Source organism: Gossypium hirsutum, chromosome A03, assembly GCF_007990345.1.
Source record: "Gossypium hirsutum isolate 1008001.06 chromosome A03, Gossypium_hirsutum_v2.1, whole genome shotgun sequence".
Lineage (NCBI taxonomy): Eukaryota > Viridiplantae > Streptophyta > Magnoliopsida > Malvales > Malvaceae > Gossypium > Gossypium hirsutum.
Window position 1 is genome coordinate 106,873,062 of NC_053426.1, and position 20,495 is coordinate 106,893,556.

General features: G+C 34.8%; 2 protein-coding genes and 1 pseudogene across 7 annotated transcripts; 1 reads left to right on the forward strand and 2 right to left on the reverse strand.

Moving 5' to 3' along the window:
* Positions 1-5,006: 5,006 nt before the first annotated feature.
* LOC107888105 (G-type lectin S-receptor-like serine/threonine-protein kinase At2g19130) lies at positions 5,007-7,633 on the reverse strand (annotated as a pseudogene).
* Positions 7,634-8,375: 742 nt separating this feature from the next.
* LOC107886676 (universal stress protein PHOS34) lies at positions 8,376-10,370 on the forward strand. The gene is made up of 3 exons (XM_016810721.2): positions 8,376-9,245; positions 9,764-9,808; positions 10,105-10,370. The coding sequence occupies exons 1-2, from the start codon at positions 8,486-8,488 to the stop codon at positions 9,769-9,771; spliced, it is 768 nt and encodes a 255-aa protein (XP_016666210.1). The 5' UTR covers positions 8,376-8,485; the 3' UTR covers positions 9,772-9,808; positions 10,105-10,370.
* A 1,425-nt stretch (positions 10,371-11,795) lies between these two features.
* LOC107886675 (uncharacterized) lies at positions 11,796-15,820 on the reverse strand. 6 transcript variants are annotated; one of them, XM_041101116.1, is made up of 5 exons: positions 15,803-15,820; positions 14,420-14,880; positions 13,065-14,322; positions 12,777-12,923; positions 11,796-12,658 (listed from the first exon to the last, which is right to left on the reverse strand). In XM_041101116.1, exons 2-5 carry the CDS (start codon positions 14,468-14,470, stop codon positions 12,036-12,038), a joined length of 2,079 nt encoding a protein of 692 aa, XP_040957050.1. In that variant the 5' UTR covers positions 14,471-14,880; positions 15,803-15,820; the 3' UTR covers positions 11,796-12,035. The 6 variants fall into 6 exon arrangements, with proteins under 6 accessions (XP_040957050.1, XP_040957057.1, XP_040957043.1 ...); XM_041101123.1 differs by having other exon boundaries at positions 14,420-14,876; positions 15,803-15,819; XM_041101109.1 differs by lacking the exon at positions 15,803-15,820 and adding an exon at positions 15,651-15,793.
* Positions 15,821-20,495: the final 4,675 nt, after the last annotated feature.

A 20,495-nucleotide genomic window follows, 5' to 3' on the forward strand; every position in this document is an offset into this window, starting at 1 on the left:
ATTTTTTTCTACTTTGCAATTTAGTCCTTTTCTTTTCTTAAATTTCCATGGATGAATCATCATAAATATCTACTAACTTCTTTTAATGGTCTATTTGCCTTATAAGGACCTTAAATTTTAAATTCCATAGCTATTTAATCTTTTTAGCAACTAGATTTCAACTTTTGTACTCTATGCAATTTAGTCCTTTCTAGCAATTAAACATGTAATCGATAAAATTTTCTTAACAAAATTTTCATACGTCATCCCTATCATAATGCATACCATGCAATAATATTAAAATAAATTTTCTTTCTGACTCAGATTTGTGGTCCAAAAACAACTATTTTGATTTAATTGAGAACGAGCTATTACACTACTGCCAAAACACCTAAAGATGTAAAGCCGATTGGGTACAAATGGGTATTTGTGTGAAAACAGAATGAGAAAAATGAAGTCATTAATTATAAAGCATGACTTATGGCACAAGGATTTTCGCAAAAGGCCCGATATTGATTATGAAGAGACATATTCTCTTGTGTTGGATGCAATCATGTTTAGATATCTTATAAGTCTGATAGTACATGAAAAACTTGATATGCGTCAAATGCATGTTGCTATAGACTATCTATATGGCTCACTAGATAGTGAAATTTATATGAAAATCCCTGAAAGACTAAGTATCCTAGAAGGATATATAGTTTCCCGGAAAGATTATTTAATAAAATTAAGAAAATCCTTATATAGATTAAAAGAATCTGGATGAATGTGGTATAATCATCTTAGTGAATATTTATTGAAAGAAGATTATATAAATAACTCAATTTGCCCATGTATTTCTATAAAAAGATCTAGATCAAAATTTGTGATAATTGCAGTTTATATTGGTGATTTAAATATTATTGGAACTCTTGCAAAGCTTCAAGATACAATAAATTATTTAAAGAAAGATTTTGAAATGAAAGACTTTGAAAAAACAAAGTTTTGTCTCCACCTGCAAATCGAGCATTTAAAGGATGGAATCCATGTCTATCAGTCATCTTATGCGAAAAAGATTTAAAAGAAATTTTACATGGATAAAGCACATCCATTGAGTACCCCAATGGTTGTAAGATTACTGGACGTGAATAAAGACCCCTTTCATCTTTATGAGGATGATGAAGAGCTACTTGGTCCTAAAGTACCATATCTTATGTCGTAGGGGCATTAGTGTATTTAGCAAACAACTCACGACCTGATGTAACATTTTTTGTAAGTTTTTTAACAAGATTTAACTCTTCTCCAACATGTAGACATTGGAATGGAAGGAACAATTTATTTTGAGTTATTTTATTCAAATAATTTAAATTCTCAATTAATTGGCTATGCAGATCCTAGATGCTTATCAGATCCTCATCAAGGTCGATTCCAAATAGGATATTTATTTACATGTGGAGGTACAACTATATCATGACCTTCAACAAAACAAACATTAGTCGTTGCCTCTTCAAATCATCCAGAAATAATTGCAATGCATGAGACTAGCCGAGAGTGTGTTTGGCTAAGACTAGTGACTCAACATATCCAGAAGATGTGCAATTTACCTCTACAAGAAAAGGCGCCAACCATACAAAGATAATGCAACATGTATAGCTCCATTAAAGGGATGATACATTGAAGGACATAGAACAAAACATATTTCACCAAAATTATTCTTCACTCGTGATTTTGAGAAAAAAAAAAGAGATATTGAAGTTTAACAAATTTGTTCTAGTGATAATTTAGCAGATTTGTTTATCAAGACATTACCAACCACAATATTTGAAAGTCTGGCATACAAAATTGGAATGCGCCGTCTCAAAAATGTTAAGTGACATCATCATTAGAGGGAATCCAAAATATGTTGCTCTCTTTTCCTTTAATTAATATCTTGTCCTATTGGGTTTTTCTGAAAAAAGTTTTTAACGAGGCGGTATATGATAGGAGACTATTACTATTGAATGTAAATGAGCTTATAAATGAATTTTGAATATGATAAAAATTCTCTAGTACTTTTCAAATACCTTTTTCTTGTTGCTATTGTTTTCTTAATTTTTCTATAACAAAATAAATATTTTTAAAGTTCTAGGATTTTTATATAATTTGTATTATTTTTATAAATTTTTTGAGAATTTTTCTAATTTTTTGCTATCTTTATATGTTTTTGAAATTTATTTCAAGAAAATAAAGTTCGGGTGACATTATTTTTAACGGCATTAACAGCTACGTCAAATTAATAATGAATTGAAAACTTCAAGTACTAAATTAATATAAAATATTGTGTAAATACCAAAATAAATTGGGGGCGAACTTTGGAGAAAAATATTACATTAACTCAACAAATTTAAAGAGAAACACATGTAGGATTTACAATATAATAAAAGTAAAAATTAAAGATTTAAAATATATCACTGATAATACTGGATAAATAAACTGTATTAGTTTTATCTTTTAATAAATATATTGGTCTCTCCGTCCAATTAATTAACTCATTTTATTACTTCCCTAGGCAGAAGATTCAAAAGAAAATATGTTACGTGTTATCAGAAACGCAATACTACTGTCTAAGTCAATATTATATTCTATTCAAGACCTTTTACCCAAAATATGATTTATGACCTTTTCTTCCACTATCAACTGCAGTCACCACAAGAAATCCATTCAAGAACTTTCACCACAAGAACTATTTTTGCATGGAATATTCACATGTATATATTTAATTAATTTTTAAAATTTTAAAATTTTTATAAAAAAACATTTTCATCCTTTTTAAATACTTTAATGATTTTAATTTTAAAAAATGTTTTTTATATTTTTTAATTTTTTAAAAATTAATTACATACGGACATGTCATCTACGTGACAATCCATTTGTATGTCAAATCAACAAAGTTAAAAAAAAAGTTAATTTCTCCATCTATTTTTGATGATTTGACAAGAAATGCAAGTTCAAAGACTAAAAATTAAATTAGATAATAAAATGACGTTTATGCCAATTAAATTTAATCATCAGCTTTTTGAGAACAAGTTGAATTGAATTTTTTTAACAAAAAAAATTAAAATGTTAATTTTTTAAACATGATGGCCCGCATGGCAATCTATGTGTACTCTATCCTAATTTTTTGAATTATTATGAACTCTTTTTTTAAATATTTTTATATTTTCTAAATTATTTGTTGACATAATATATGAGACAAATAATGTCATGTCAGCATGAAATGCACATGATCTATCATGTCAACATCATTAAAAAAATTAATGTTTTAGTTAGCATTTCTTTTAAAGAAAAATAATTTGACTATTTTTAAAATGTTAATAGAAAAATTTAGCTCAAAAAAGAAGAAGGGCTAAATTGATAGAAAATATAAATGATGAGGGCTAAATTTATCATTATGCCAAAAGACTTTAACTTGATCACTTTATTTTAAATAAACTTTTAGGGAAGGAATCAATTTACACCATTGTAAAACTAAAGTATTTTTACACCATTTTTGTAGGATTAATATTTTAAAGATCCAGTCATCATATTTTATATTTTATTTATATAGATCATGCATGCTAAATTTGATATAAATAAAAATTTTCTAATTATTTGTTTTGTATAAAAAAATTTCAATCATTCAATAAATATTAATATATATGCTATTTTAAATTGATATGATAGGGATACCGGATTAGTTTGAAAATTTGCATGCATGACAGTACTATTATATCGATGATAGTTGAATTGTTAAAATATTAATCATATAAAAATATATTTTTTACACCAACGTAAGTAAATCCCATATCAAAACTTTTATATTTTGATATTTTAAAATGTTGTTAAAAATTATTTAAACACTATTGATTCATTCATTAGCCTACTTTTATGGTTTTATGCTAGTTTAGTATGATATTAGATATCTTTGTTGCCCTGAGCTTAGAGATAGTGATGGTTGATAAAGTTCTTGGACAAAATCTAATTTGTTTGATATATCCTGAAAAAAGTTTCTTTTGTGTTGTTAGATTTGGATTTTGCTAAATGATGAAACAATGAGGTGTTCAGCAGGACTGCATTTGCAACATTACCCACCACACCCAAATATCACTCAACTGCCTAATTGACTTTTTTTCCCCCTATCTTGTCTTACATTAAACCAAATCAAACTAGGCGGCGCTACCAAGACTCTGACATGAATGCGTGGCGGCATGTATGGTCCTGGTGTGGTGAAGCCCAGCAAGCTAAACCGTCTACGAAAAAAGCTGTACAGTGAATTTGTTGTCATTTTTCTTATTTGAATCTTTCATTATGAATGCTGCAATTTCATTTTCTATTTCATTCTCACTTGTTGAATGAGTTTGATTTCGACTAATTGCCTGGTTTTTCTTAATCGTTCGATAGGAGTAAATTTTACTTCAAACTTTTTTAATATTTATTTTAGGAAAATATTTTTAGTTCAAATTTGAATTTTTATATAGATTCGAAATATTGTTACGTGTGTTTACACTGACTATATCTATCTAGAAATATGGACCGTGTAAATAATTATAAGTACAAGCTAGCCACTGTATTTAAAATTAAGACTTGTAAAATTGACTGTGGGATGAAATCCTATTGAGTTGAGTGACTCGAGCTCAAATGAAAAAATATTTTTAAGTTCGAATTTGATTAAGTTTATTTACTAACTTTTTTATTAAAATTTGAGTTTGAAATCGACACAAAAATTAAGCATAGGATTATTCTCAAGTTTAAAAACAAAAAGTTATTTAAAATATATATTAAAAATGAAAAGTTCAATAAAACTCACGAACCATTCAAATTAAATATTACCAAGTTTGAATGCAGTTCAATCAATAAATTGAGCTCTACTCGATAAAATATCGAATCGAGTTCGAATTTTGTTTTCAGTATTTTGTTTCCATGCCTCGTGAAATCATTCCAGGATGAAAGACTTCTACTTCGGAGTAGCAACAACTAAGCATGCCCTACGCCTTTGAACTCAGGCTTATGGTTGAGTCAGTCAACAAAAATCAGTGCTCCTCATCATTACTAATTTCTTGTAGAAATCGTGGAATTGGGGGCAAGCTTACATCCATAACCCCTTCCAGGATTTGAACTACCTGGCACATTGATGGCCTTTGGATTTCATTATCTTGGATACACCAACAAGCTAGTTTACATGTTCTAGAGAGTTCTTCTAAATTGGCATCTCCATTCAGTCTGTTATCTAAGAGTTTGAGGAGATAAGTGCCTTCATTCACTTGTCTAGCAGCCCAAACTGGAAACAATGTACCTTCCTCATCAACTGTTTGTTCGGAGTTTCTCCTTCCTGATACAAGTTCCAAAAGCATCATTCCAAAGCTGTAAACATCAGCTTTGGGTGTATAGCCACTCCTGATATCCACTCTGGTGCCAGATAACTCACTGTCCCTCTCATGGTGGACAGGACCCGACTAAACTCTCGTCCTAGAATATTTGCTAGTCCAAAATCTGCCAATTTTGAACAATTGTCAACATCTAAAAGAATGTTTTCTGGCTTTATGTCACAGTGAATGATACTGTATACACAATTCTCACGGAGATAAGCCTGTCCTCTTGCTGCACCAAGGGCAATTTGGTATCTTGTTTGCCATGAAATCGTATACTAACAACTTTCTCGAACCCTCCAAGCAGAACCCTCGAAGACGATCGAGATTAATATGATTGATCTTCCCAATTGTATTGACTTCTGCACGAAATTGTTTCTCTCCCTGATTGATGCTCTCAAGCTTCTTCACAACTATAGTACTTCCATCTGGCAAAGTCCCTCTGAAAACAGTACCAAAGGCTCCTTTTTCCCAATTTTTCAGAGAATTTCTTGGTTGCCTTGTGTAAATATCTGTATCCAAAGACCATGAGTGGACCTTCTTCCGGTTCTGGAGTGATATTTGTGTCCTTCCTTTCATAATTGCAAGAATCATTAGGCCTACAAGTAGTAGTCCTACTGAAAAAGCAAATGCAATAACAATCACTCTCTTCCTATTTGTGGAACTAGATTCATTAGAAATATTAGAATCCATCATCTTGATATACAGAATTTTCCCTCTAATATCATCGTGTCCAAGTTGTTTCAGACTCAAGAGGTCTCCAATCCAAATAGAACACTGATTGTCTTCCTTAAGCATAAGAAGTACAAGAGCGATTCTTTAGACAGGTTGATTTGCATTCCATGCTGCTACCAGCTATCGTAATTTGTGGATGTGCAGGGAAAGTTGTGTTGCGGCTTTCTAAGAATTGGTCCCCCCTGCCAACACTAGCATTGTCGCACTGCAATTTAGTCTTCCTGATACACCCTTCAGAACAAACTTATCGGTTCCAATTCTGTTCAGAAGTTGGCTGAAAGCCAGTCAAACAATCACAAGACGAGTTCTCATTGCAGCTGCCAGAAGCCCCACAATAAGCATAAACCTGGCATTCTTGTCTCGGCAGTGACCAAAACACATTCCATTGCTTGTTGCTTTCTGAACATGACTGTTGCTTAATCAGCCCCGAAATATCGATAACAAATCGAGATATGGTATCAGGATTATAAAGCGAATAAGTAAAATGACTCTCCGTTTTCGTCCGAATGAAAGCTGAAGTTGTAGATATAATTCAATCTCATTTCTGGGACTAAGCTGAAAATACTTGCTGGTTCATCCCAAGGTCCACTTGTCCAGAAATACTCGGTCCTATTCCACATAATAAGATATTGATAGGTTCCTCTGGGATCTAGCTCCAGAGAGAAGAAACCCGGCGCAGGATCTTCTGAATTTTTCCATGAAATAAGAAGTTGACTTTGTTTGGTTCGTTTATTTAAGCCAATCTTACCACCAGGAAGCCATGTGTGTGTTGGATGATCAAAACTTTGCCGCAAAGGTGTTGATGAATTAGGACCATCTCTTAAAAGAAGATTCCCTGTATCTTCAAGGACTGCTACTACAGAAGTTGAGTTGCTTGAGCTAATATTTTGGGACCAAATTGGTACTTGGGACTCGTTGAACAAACCTAAGTTACCATCAGATACTTTCAGTTCTGAAGAGTATATATCACGGACCGGTATCTCCCTGTTTGCAACCCAAACTGGGGTCTGTTCAGAGACCTTGCCGCCGTACCATATGCCTATGTAGTAGTTGGAAGACTTACCTGGTGTGAAGAAGCCGAACACGAAGTTTCCACCCGATGAAACAATGGTCTGATTACCGGAGAGAGATTTGCTGAGAATGTGTCTGCTCCTAAGGAGAGTAACCAAATAAAGAGTGGCAGGGATAGTTTCAAACATGGATTATTATTCCTGTTGTCCAAGGCTGTAAGAGGATTCCTGGGAGGGGAAAAAACACATATTTCAAAGGACAACCACAAAGCTATTTGAGACAAGGAAGAACAGGTATCAATCAAAGGTGGTTGAGAATACAAGTATGGCCTGCCTTGTTTCCACACAGAACATGGGCATTTTAGTTATCAAATCTTTTTCGATAAAAAGTAATGCATGTAATAAAATACTTGGCTTACGGCATTCTATAATTTTTGAAGCGGCATTGGCATTTTAGTTTTACAAATCACACAATGAGCAATTTCTAGCCGAACACCAGCTTTAAATGCCGTACCAGTAAACAAATTAGCGCAAAGGCAGCTTGGTTTCTTGAGCTTTTTCTCCATTAAAATGCAGGTGCAGCAACGCTCCGGAACTAGAGTTCTCACATAAAATAAACAAATTAAAATCACAGTTGGAAACCCAAATACCAAATCCAGGGAAAATAGCAAGGTGCAATGGCGCAACTTCAAGTTTATGGGCCTGGTGGAGAAACTCATGATATCTCTAATTCATGATATACGTTTTCTAGAAGCTGTACTTGATCTAAAAGAATAATATGTATATTTGAAAAAAAAAATTAAAGAGAAATATTTTAAATTTTCTAGAATTTACATATTTTGAATTTTTTTTCCAAATTTTCAATTTTTTCAAATATCTAGAATGTTTTAGTTAAAATTTCAAATATTACAAATCTTCTAAAATTTCTTTTAATTTTTTTTGTTCAATTTCTAAAACTCAAAATTAAAAATAAAAATGTCGATGTAGCGCATTCTAAAATTGTGGACTAAATTAGGTAGCGGAATAATAAGTAAAATACTTTTAGAGGGACAAAATATTAAGTATAAATATTTGTATGAATGTTGTTTAAAACGTAGCGGGTTAGTTTAACTCATAAAAAAAATGTGATAATAATTTATTTTACTCTTTTAATTTTATAAAAAGAAATATTTTAATTTTTTTTTTACTTTTACATTTTTATTTTTATTAAATTTGAAAAAAAAAAAAAACCTTTACTGCACGTGAGAAAGTTAAAGAAATATTGGATGGCCCATTCGATATATAGTTCCCATTAGCGGCTCCCCATTGTCAGCAGTTTTTAGAGCTCACCGAAATTTCTGTGATCTTCAATTCCCAAACCCCAAAAAGGTCAACCAAAAACCTTTGTCTTCTGTGCCGATGAATCCACAACAACCCAATCCATCGGAACCCGACCTTCAGGTTCCATCCCTCGCTTCCCTCCGAATCCAGCCCTCTTCCCCACGTTTCCCTTTCTCTACCCCCATCGCCGGTTCTCAGCGTCGCATCGCCATCGCCGTTGACTTAAGCGACGAGAGTGCTTATGCCGTCCGCTGGGCTGTCCAGAATTACCTTCGTCCGGGAGACGCCGTCGTCCTCCTCCACGTACGTCCGACTTCCGTCCTTTACGGAGCCGACTGGGGCTCTATCAAACTCCAAATTACCCCCAACTCCACGAATAATCACGAAAACGCCACCGCCATCAGCGGCGATCACTCCGACGAAGAGTCGCAGCAGAAACTCGAGAACGACTTCGACGTTTTCACGACAACCAAAGCGAACACGCTGGCCCAGCCGTTAGTGGATGCTCAGATTCCGTTTAAAATCCACTTAGTAAAAGACCATGACATGAAGGAGAGATTGTGTTTGGAAGTGGAGAGATTAGGGCTGAGTGCAGTGATCATGGGGAGCAGAGGATTCGGAGCCTCTAGAAGAACCTGCAAGGGAAGGCTAGGAAGCGTTAGTGATTATTGCGTCCACCACTGCATTTGTCCTGTGGTAGTGGTCCGGTACCCTGATGAGGAAAATGGAAATGGTGGAGCTGAGAAGGTGACGAAGAAGAACATTGTTGAAGATGTGGAGCTGCAGCCGGTACCTGAAGAGGAACAGGAGTGTCATGATGCGGAGGAGGGATACACAGGTTTGGGTTTTCGTTTTTGTAATTGATTTTGTCTGTGTTTGATGGTTATCAACTGGTTCCATTTCTGAGAGTTTTTATGGCTTTATGAACATGATGAACTGCTTGGTAGAAGTTCCAAATACTATAGTTTATGACTTGTGAGAAGTAAGAAGTACCAGCCTGAATTGAGGTTTTGCTTAGTTGTTAGGGTATTGGCTGGGAAAGATAATGAAAATAATGAAGATTATTAAACCATTGAAGGGATAGCACTAGTACATGATATTTTAGCCTAGAAATCATGATTATAGACATTTGGAATTAACCTGATGAAATGGCCTATGGACTTGGAGATGCGGAATTTAGTGCATAACACATAATACTTTAGGCCTTACATGTTGTGTTTGGTGTTACCATTGTTTCTAGAGCTGCAGAAACATGCAAGGCCTTAGTATTATTTGTTTTTTGTAATCTTTAAGTTAAACAATTATGTATATTACTATAAAAATTACTTCTCATTGATTCATATTTCTTGTTATCAGATGCTTAGTATGACTTGGAGCACTGACGAGTGCCTACTGATTCAGGTAATTAATATGACTCCAAGCTTTAATCTGTTTAAGACCCATTTGTGAATTCTTTCTTTCCCTTCACACCTATGAATTGCCTTTTAATAGTAGCAGAGAACAAACGCTTTGTTCTTAATGTAAAACCCATATTGATAATGTGCCATTTAATGCATTATTAGTTTTCAAACCTATAGTTTGGCTTTACTTCTGTATATATCTAGTGAACTCCTTTGCTAATTAAGTGTCAGCTTTTATTTTGAATTACCGGATGAGGATGATTGATTACTGATATGGCTCCTGCAATGATATTGCAGCAAATGATGAAAGGCAATCCAAAATGTGAAGACTTTGTTGTGTCAAAGAAGAGTGAGATCCTTGTGTGGTGTCGAACATGTATGCTTTGTATAGATGGATAGAAATAGGGCTCTTGGGTTTCTCTTGTGTACTTCCTGCTGATTGTGTTTCGACAATTAACTGTTCAATGTATATGTATATGTATATGTATATGTATATGGTTTGCCGTACTGGATTTCTTTGCTCAGGCATGTTAATAATACCGTAGGAATACCAGATTTTTGTACTTCAAAACTGCACCCTTTTTCAGGTGTTGCACTTGTTTGGTATCATCATGGTCGAGTGAGCGGTCATCTATCTTTGGATGGGACAGGGGTAGGCAGCTTCTGCAGCCTGGTCATTTGGTTCAATGACCATGGCTAACCATACCTTATTGATGCCTGATTTGGTTGAATAGTTGGACTAGTGTAGAACCGAAACTGGCTGAGAACATGTTCATGATATGAAATGTGACGATGAATGCAACTAGATATGTATTAGCATGCCGGTCTTTCACCCATGCGCGTAGTTCCACCCACACTGAATGAGCAATACCGTTGTTTAGGGACTGAGTGTTAGAGCAAATCAAGTGAAAAAATTGTTATTTTATCATTCTTTAACTTGAAATAAAATTTAAGTCTATTTGAATATAATTAATTCTATATTTAAAATCATATATATTTGAAAACAATAATTTTTTTAGAAATTTATTATTTTATAAAATTTTTAAATTTTTAACTTTTTTAGAATTTTTTGAAGTATGAATTTGTGAATTTTTATAAATATTTTAAAATTTTTTTATTTTTTTTTGTTGAAAGATAAATTTACTCATTTTTAAAATTAATAGGGATCAAAGGGGTATTTATAATAATTTTTTATTTGAATTGTAAAATACTACTCAAAACTCGTATTACTTGTTCGAGTTGACTCGTAAAAATTGAATAATTTAATTGGATTAACTCGAAATTTGAAAAAAAATTAACTTTTTCGAATCAAATCGAGTTTTGCTTACCCTTAAGGTTGCTTGCAACTAGATCAATAAGACAAATAGGGTTCAATCACTATCTTGGACTTAATCTTGATAACTATTTTCACTTCGAGATCTGAATTTTTTTTATCCAAGTTAGACTTTGAAGTTTGTAATTGTTCTTACATTGAGTGCTGAACTTTTTTTATCCAATTTGTTTGGTATATCATTTAAATTTAAGGATTAGTATTTGATACACTGACAGATACTTTTTATGGTGTACAAACTTCACTGGTAACGTACTAAATATTTTCCCTAAATTTAAATGCATTATATAATTAAATTAATTGATAAAGTACAATATGATTTTAAATGAAATAGAATAAAATAAAAAATAATTGAATTCATTTTTATTTACTTAAGTTTCACATTTCTTTTTTTTGTAAAAAGGAATTATCTTGTCATGTTTATAGTGAGTTATGAAACTCATTTAAGATAATTAAGCGATTAAAAATTTTCAACAAAGCCTTAATCCTCGGCGATTGAGGCTTAAATGGAGAATAATTAAGGTATCATGAAGAAGGATATTCTAATTTCGATCTCACATTGGAGCAGTGCAAGTAAGAAGGCTCCGATTTGTGAGTTGTGTCACTATTACCAGCAACCAACAAGAGAGAAAGCAGCAACTTATGCAAGCAAAAAGGGTACAAAACATAAGAGATGAGATGCAACATTATTGTGTTCCACACATTTTCCCGCATACAAATAAGAAACTTACTAACAGAACAAGTATGAGGACTTCCATCCCATTTTGGCAAAATCTACTCTAAAAATGTCTAGTCACACCAAATACCTTGAGTGACATTTATTGCAGTTACGACAACCAACTTAACTCGAATGTGAAATAGTCTAAAACCAGATTCCACTCATCAAAGTAACTCTACTTCATAGAAGCCCCAGAGTTCCCTCGCTTTGGGTCCTTCGCATAGAAAGCTCTGATTTAAAGTTGAGAACTTTGCTACCAAGATCTACATGATGATTTCGACGATTATTTGTTGCCTTTGCTCCACTAGGAGGATAGCGCCTAAGCCTGCCTCTTGACTGCATCGGGGAAGCCACTTGACTTTTGTGACCACGAGTGGATGAAGAGGATGGCCGGTAAGTAGAAGTACCATGGCTGTTCTTCCTAGTAGCTCTGTGTTCTGATCTAAGGCCACGATCAAATTGATGGGCACTGATGCCTAGCCTAACTGATCGTTCTGCACCATCCTTCACTGTGCTGACTTTAATAGCCTGCCGGTTAAAGTAAACCAAATTTGGAAGAAGCCCTTGCAAATGCTTCTTCAGATTTTCATCTCCAACATTCTTCTGTGCAGGGTTACCTTCCAAGCCAATGGCTTGCAAGGAATTATAGTTTGCTGCAAGTTGGCCAAGACATTTGGCAGTAGAGATTTTGTTGAAACGCAGATCCAAAACAGTCAATTTTAAGAGACGATGGAGACCCTCTACCTCACTTATCTTGTTTCCAGCCAAGTATAACTCTTTAAGAGAGGAACAAGAAGCCAAACCTTCAATGGATTATGTGAGAATAACAGGAAGTAGATTAGAAGATTAAAATATTGGAAGGTAAACGAGTATTATAGCAAGGAAAATAGAACAGCTAATCCCGTGCAGTTTGTCACATACCATGACCAATTCTAAATATCCGATTGTAGCTCAGATTCAGCACACGAAGTCGAGTAAGCTCACGTAAACCCTCAATGGTGGATATATTATTCCTTGACAGATTCAACATGTGAAGTCCTCGAGGAAGAGCACCAGCAGTAATCCTTGCTGTAAGTACATGTACAAATAATGAGAAAGCAGATTTATACAATAGGACAGTTCTGTATACTCTAAATCATAAGACTTCAAAAGATGTCAAAATAGAAGTTAAATCCAAAACTGAAACTATTTGCAGTTGAAGATACCTACCTATTGCATTTCCAGATAGATTAAGCACCTTCAAGCTGACAAATGCACTGAGAAACGGTATAACAACCAAACCATGATTTGCCAGTTGAGCTGTGCTTGCTGAGGTACTCAAAGAAGATATATATCTTTTTGCAGCTTCCATGCCAGGAGTTACCTTAACATCCACCTTTGCAGCAGTCAAATCATTAGAGACAGCAGGCTCCGCTTTTACCTGATCATTGGGATAGGATAATTCAACTGAGTCTTCTGATGGGCGGACATGTTGAAGACCACTTACCCAATCCTCAATTCGCTTAATCTTAAAATCCTTGCCAGTCAATTCATTCTGATTCAGAACCCGCAATTCTTCTTGCAGCATTTTCATTGGGCTTACATCATCTGAAACTGGCACTATCCAGTCTTTTGCTGATGCGGAACAACTATAAGATTCAAATCCCTCATAAGAACTTTCAAAGTTAGTTTTATGATTTTTATGCATGCCATCATCTCTTTCTTGTTCTCGCATCACCTCAGTATCAACATCATGAATTAAGATCTCCTTTTGTCTCATGCTGAGAACATGTACATCCTCAGAGGATCTTGTACGGCGTGCCAAACATTTTGGAGGAGAATGTCCTCCAAAAAGGAGTGCTGATGCAACAATATTTGGCATAGAACATGATTTTACAATCACAGGTGCGTTATTGGGTGTCTGATCACCAGAGGCATTGGCACGCTCACAAGGCAAAGGTAAATTAGAGATATCATGGCCATCCTTTTCTGGAAGTAAAGAGTCTCCTATAGAGAAAACCAGTTCGTTATAGACATGGTTAGAGCTTACTTGAACAGATTCTGAGAATGAAGCATTTTGGCTCACTGCTATATGCTTTCTGCCATCTTCAGCCAACCCATGGTCATGGGAATCAGATGAAAATCCTTGATCAGTCTCATCATCTGTATCATTTTGTCCAGGAACTCGTCCTTCCAGGCAAAGGCCACTTCCAAGAGATCTACACTTCTTAAGATAATGCGGATTCTGAAGGACCCTGGAACTGCTATCAAGAATGACTCTGTCTTTTACGTCCTCTGATTTCCAGCTAGGATAAGGAGAAGAAGAAACCGTAACAGGTTCGACACTTTCATGAATCTCAGCAGTTGTTTGTGTCTCTGGACAGAATGACTCCATGTTTGCAGCTTTAGTCGACTCCTTAGGGGCTTGAACTTGAGAAAAATCTTCTATAGTTGTATGCATCGCTTCAACAGATGGCTGAACAGTTATCTGATGGCCAAGTGGATACTTGAGTCAGGAAACACTAAAGTATACAGCCCAAATTTAACTTAAGTTGTCAAGAACCAATAGCAAATCTTGGACTTACCTTTGGTTTCTGACTTCCGATATGAGCATTGAAGCAGGAAAACCTAACCATTGTGGTGATACAGATTAGCAATACATCCACACGAGACCTACCTTTTGTCTTACATAGAAATCTAGCTTCAAACTACTGTAATCATTAAGGTTCAAAAACCAGAGGAAAGCACCTAATTCTACTACCGTTAAAAAAGAAAGATAAGGTACAATCGAACTTCTGGGTACTTTAGCGAACACGGACATTAGCCATAATCAAGCGAAAGACCCTCTGAAACACGTCGCAGTCTCCAGATATGGGATGATCTTGATCTCCTTAAAACACAAAGCAGAATCAGCTCTTTGTTGTCCCCCCACACCCACTTTGAGGTGCGAGAAAATTTTAGCTTCGTTGCAGCGGCCAGAGTGAAAAAGAGTCTTTCACAACTAAGAAAACTGAATCCCTAACAAGCATAAGAGACACCTGCCTGCCTGACAATAATGAAAGAAAAAAACATAAAAAGGATCACATAATCTACAAGTAGATATTGAAGCAGAATAGTTTAAAGCCAAGTAATGAATAAAAAAGTGAAAACTTCAGATTGTTAGTCTCTAAATTGAAAAAATGCAAGATAAAATTCAAACATCAAAACAGAATAGACAATCAGATTACAATGCCTAATGCTTCTTGTTTTGATAATATTCTAGATGACAAAAGAAACAACTAAGCTATCTAACAAAGCTTCTTTGTCCAAAGAATTGGAGGAGAAAAAGAAAGAAACTTCCAATTCTTGTTATAAGGGCACGTTGTAAATAACTATCTAATGAGACTTCAACAAGATTCCACTTTTATTTTATTCAATATATTCATTCAAGGCAATCAAACATCGTCAAAAACATCAAATTATAAATCCATATCAAAATCTTCAGATACAGAAAAGAGATATGAATGAATCAAGCTATGAAGGAGAAGACCAATCAACCAATGGTCAAACAACAAAAGAGATAATAATTAGATTTCATATGGAACATAAGAACGCAAGCCCAATCAGCTACCTTCAGTTTTAAAAAGAATATGCCACTGAAAACCAATCCAAAGAAAATCAATACAACATAATCTCATCATTGTTAGCCCTCATTCTAAACAAACATGAACCCAGGAAAAAAAACAGGTAGGAGATTCAGAACAACAAAGATCCCATGTATAGCACAAAAAAGAAACAGAATTATCTCAGAAACACAAAAGAAAAATCAAAACCAACCATTTATAAAAACACCCAAGGATAAAAACCACTCAAATCGCATGAAATGAAGAAAGACCCATTAATTTATTCTATGTTGGATGAAAGCACAAAGATTGCAAACAAAGGAACATTAACCCCAGAAAAAAAAATGGAAGAATGAACAATCTTACCTCTCAATAGCCAGATTATTACAAGTGTTGCGGAAGCGACGATAATATTAATAACAATATTATCAGAAATATTTAGATAATTATTATGCCAACAATTATACTAAGAAAATTCCCAGTTAAATTGGAGGGGTCACAATGGTCCCGCTTAAAACCCAACAACTAGACAGAACTCACTTAGATATTTATAGCAATAATAACTAAATAAATATAACCAACATAAAGCTATTAAATAAAAGCAAACAAATAAGAAATAAAATACCAGAGTTTTAACGAGGTTCGGCCAATTTAGCTTACGTCCTCGGACACTACCAAATTAATATTTCCTCTAGAAATATTACAAAGGAGAAGATTTTGGGATGATAATTATCTAAATATTTCTGATAATATTGTTATTAATATTATCGTCGCTTCCGCAACAATTGGTATCCGAGCCAAGGTTTTGTAGTATGCTCTGTGTTTGCAGCTTAGTCTGATCTTACACATCAGAAACATTTCCTAAAGCTTGTGGGTATTCTGCATTTGGTGGCTATTAAGTAGAAGCTATGGCAAAAATGACAGAAGAAAAACCATCCATATCAACAACTTCCACTTCGTACATTTTGCCGAGGATTGGAACTGCAAATACGAGATTTGTAGTGGAAATTTTTGATGGAACAGGTCATTTCGGCATGTGGCAAAGTGAGCTTCTAGATGCCCTATTTCAACAGGGTCTAGATATTGCCATTGAGGAAGAAAAACCAGAAGGGGTTGATGATAAAGAATGGAAGACCATCAACCGATTGGCATGTGGTACAATTCGATCATGTCTTTCCAGAGAGCAGAAGTATATATTCAGTAAAGAGACTTCTGCAAGTAAATTGTGGAAAGCATTGGAGGAGAAATTTCTGAAGAAGAACAGTCAAAATAAGTTACATATGAAGAAAAGACTGTTTCGTTTCAGTTATGTTCCTGGTACCACGATGAACGAGCACATTACCAATTTTAATCAGCTGGTGGCTGATTTGTTGAATTTGGATGTGACTTTTGAAGACGAAGACTTGGCGTTAATGTTGTTGGGATCGCTTCCAGAGGAGTTTGAGTACCTTGAAACTACTTTACTTCATGGAAAGTCGGAAGTAACTTTCAATGAAGTAACTGCTGCATTGTATAGCTATGAACTACGCCGAAAGGATAAGTTGAAAGGTTCAAGTGAAGCAGCAGTGGAAGCATTGGTAACAAGAGATCGTCAGAAAAGTCAGTCTAAGGGGAAGAGAAGAAAGTCCAAAGGTCGAGTTGTTGCCAAAGATGAATGTTCCTTTCGCAAAGAAAAAGGACATTGGAAGAAAGATTGTCCAAAATTGAAGAAAAAAGGGAAGACTCCGCAAGATGCAAATGTTGCAGAATGCAATAGTGAAGCAGAGTCAGACTTTTCTCTTAGTATGACATCTTCAACATTATATGCAGATGAGTGGATCATGGATTCTGGTTGTTCCTATCATATGTGTCCCATTCGGGAATGGTTCTTTGAATTTCAAAAACTAGATGAAGGGGTTGTTTACATGGGTAATGATAACACATGTAAAATAGCCGGGATAGGTTCAATTAAACTGAGGAGTCATGATGGATCTACTAGAATTTTGCGGGATGTACGATATGTCCCAAAGTTGAAGAAGAATCTCATCTCTTTGGGGTCGTTAGAATCTAAAGGCCTAGTTGTGACAATACGAGATGGAGTTCTTAAAGCAACTTCAGGAGCATTGGTGATGTTGAAAGGCATAAGAAAGAACAATCTGTATTACTACCAAGGTAGTACAGTGGTCGGGACAACAGCAGCAGCAATTACGAGTACCAAGAAGGACGCTGAGGCAACACAGCTGTGGCATATGCGTTTGGGCCATGCTGGTGAAAAATCCTTGCAAACTCTAGCCAAGCAAGGATTATTGAAAGGTACAAAGACTTGCAAACTTGAATTTTGCGAGCATTGTGTTCTGGGAAAACAACGAAGGGTGAAATTTGGCACTGGGATTCACAATACTAAAGGTATTCTGGATTATGTGCATTCTGATGTATGGGGACCGTCCAAGACTCCATCACTTGGAGGAAGACGTTATTTTGTCACCTTTATTGATGATTTTTCCAGACGAGTTTGGGTGTTTCCTATGAAGAACAAAGATGAGGTGCTTGAAGTTTTCCTTAAGTGGAAAACTAAAGTTGAAAATCAGACAGGAAGGAAGATTAAGGTTCTCCGATCAGACAACGGTGGAGAATATAAAAGCGATCCTTTCCTGAAGATATGCCAAGATTGTGGCATAGTAAGGCACTTCACCGTAGGTGGAACACCGCAACAGAATGGGGTGGCAGAGCGTATGAATCGAACGCTTGTGGAGAAAGTTCGATGTATGTTATCTAATGCTGGATTAGATAGAAAGTTTTGGACTGAGGCTGTGACGTACGCTCAACATCTCATCAATCATTTGCCATCATCTGCTATAAATGGCAAGACTCCTTTGGAGAAATGGTATGGAAAACCTGCTACTGATTATGACACCTTGCGCATTTTTGGTTCTATTGCATATTATCATGTGAAAGAATCAAAGTTAGATCCAAGAGCAAAGAAGGCTCTATTCATGGGCTTCAATGCTGGTGTTAAGGGATATCGTTTGTGGTGTCTAGAGGCAAAGAAGACGATAATCAGTAGGGATGTTACCTTTCATGAATCTGCCATGTTGAATAAGGTAAATCCAGAAGGAGTGAGTAGTACTTCGCAGCAGGTGGAGTGTACTCCGCAGCAGGTGGAGTTTGAGCAGAGTGTGGTAATTCCAGCAGAAGGTACCACTAGTGATTCTTCATTGGCAGATGCAGAGTCAGATGAGGAAGAGGTTTCTACCCAAGAACCTCAACAGCAATCAGAGCCAATTGCAGTCAGAAGGCAGAGACGAGAAATTCAGAAACCAGCTCGTTTCACTGACATGGTAGCTTATGCACTTCCAGTTGTTGATAATATTCCATCCACTTACACCGAAGCCATTCAGAGTTTAGAGAATAATAGATGGTTAGGTGCAATGGAAGAGGAAATGCAATCTCTAGAGAAAAACAAGACGTGGAAGCTGGCACAACTACCAAAAGGGAAGAAGGCGATTGGTTGCAAATTTGAAGACACTATTGAAGTTAGTGTTATGAGAAGATGTTCGAAGATGTGGAATATCGCCAAGGTGGAGATTTGTTGAATATTGGCAATATCCCACATTAGGAAAAGATAGAAAGGGAGGGGGTTTGGTTTGTTATATATAGAACCCCTCCCCCTTTGGTTGTATCATCCCAAAATCTTCTCCTTTGTAATATTTCTAGAGGAAATATTAATTTGGTAGTGTCCGAGGACGTAAGCTAAATTGGCCGAACCTCGTTAAAACTCTGGTATTTTATTTCTTATTTGTTTGCTTTTATTTAATAGCTTTATGTTGGTTATATTTATTTAGTTATTATTGCTATAAATATCTAAGTGAGTTCTGTCTAGTTGTTGGGTTTTAAGCGGGACCATTGTGACCCCTCCAATTTAACTGGAAATTTTCTTAGTATAATTGTTGGCATAATAATTATCTAAATATTTCTGATAATATTGTTATTAATATTATCGTCGCTTCCGCAACAACAAGCAAGGACGTTTGATTGTTCTCTAAGAGGGGAGAGAGAGGCAGCTTCTACTAGAAAATGGAGAAAAAAACACAATAAATAACAAGCACGTTGGTTTCTGTTATTACTTTATATATAATTTGTAAAACCATATACAGTTTTTTTTCCTTTTTGTTATTCGTTTCCTTTGAATGAATGGCGTAAGGTTAAGCTTGAACGCTAACCCTAAGCTTTGGCACTGATTTTATAACCCAAATCTACGGCCCTGATTTTTTTCCTTATTATAAATCTGAAACTATTAATTAATTATTAGCTTCCAATTTACATACACGTGGAGGGTATGAAATAATATCATTAATATTATTTTTTATTTTTTTAAAATAACTAATTACTCGCTAGACCTATTAAAAGGTAAAAAGGTAATAATAAAAAGGGAGTCTAAAATTGATAATAAATGTGAAAATTTAGGTGGATGGGAGATTGTGTAATTATTAAGAACCGCAAATAAAAAGGATGAGAGAGAGAGCAAAGGAAAGAAGGGATTGTTTGACCATGTATACAGCTCAACTCAGCCATAGGGAACATATACATGCCTCTTCCGCCCCAAATAAAGGCAAATTTGTGTATTCAAAACAAGCCAAAATGCCCTACAAATTATGGGTAACCACTTAAATATAAAAAGAATTGGTTCCAAAATATGATGCCATAATGATATTTGACATTTTCAAAAGGGATCTCATCCTTCAAATATTAGGTTTTAGGAGACAACTCAATTAAGAGATTTTATTTTGGACCACAAAATCTACAAAAGAATGCCTAGCTTCATAGCTAATGCCTAATATTCCCTTTACAAAGGGATGGAATATAAATGTTTTTAATTAAATTTAGTACTAGGATTTTGACTCATATACCATCTTCTAACCAGACATTAAAATTTTAAAAAGGCTACTTTTGCAATTTACTTGTTTTCTTTTGTTTTTAACTTTAGTAATTTGTTTGATTTTAAAATCTTCAAAGTTAATTAATTTTCCTTTTAAATTTAAATATGTGTTATTAATCGAATTTTAATTGAGGTTTTGAATAT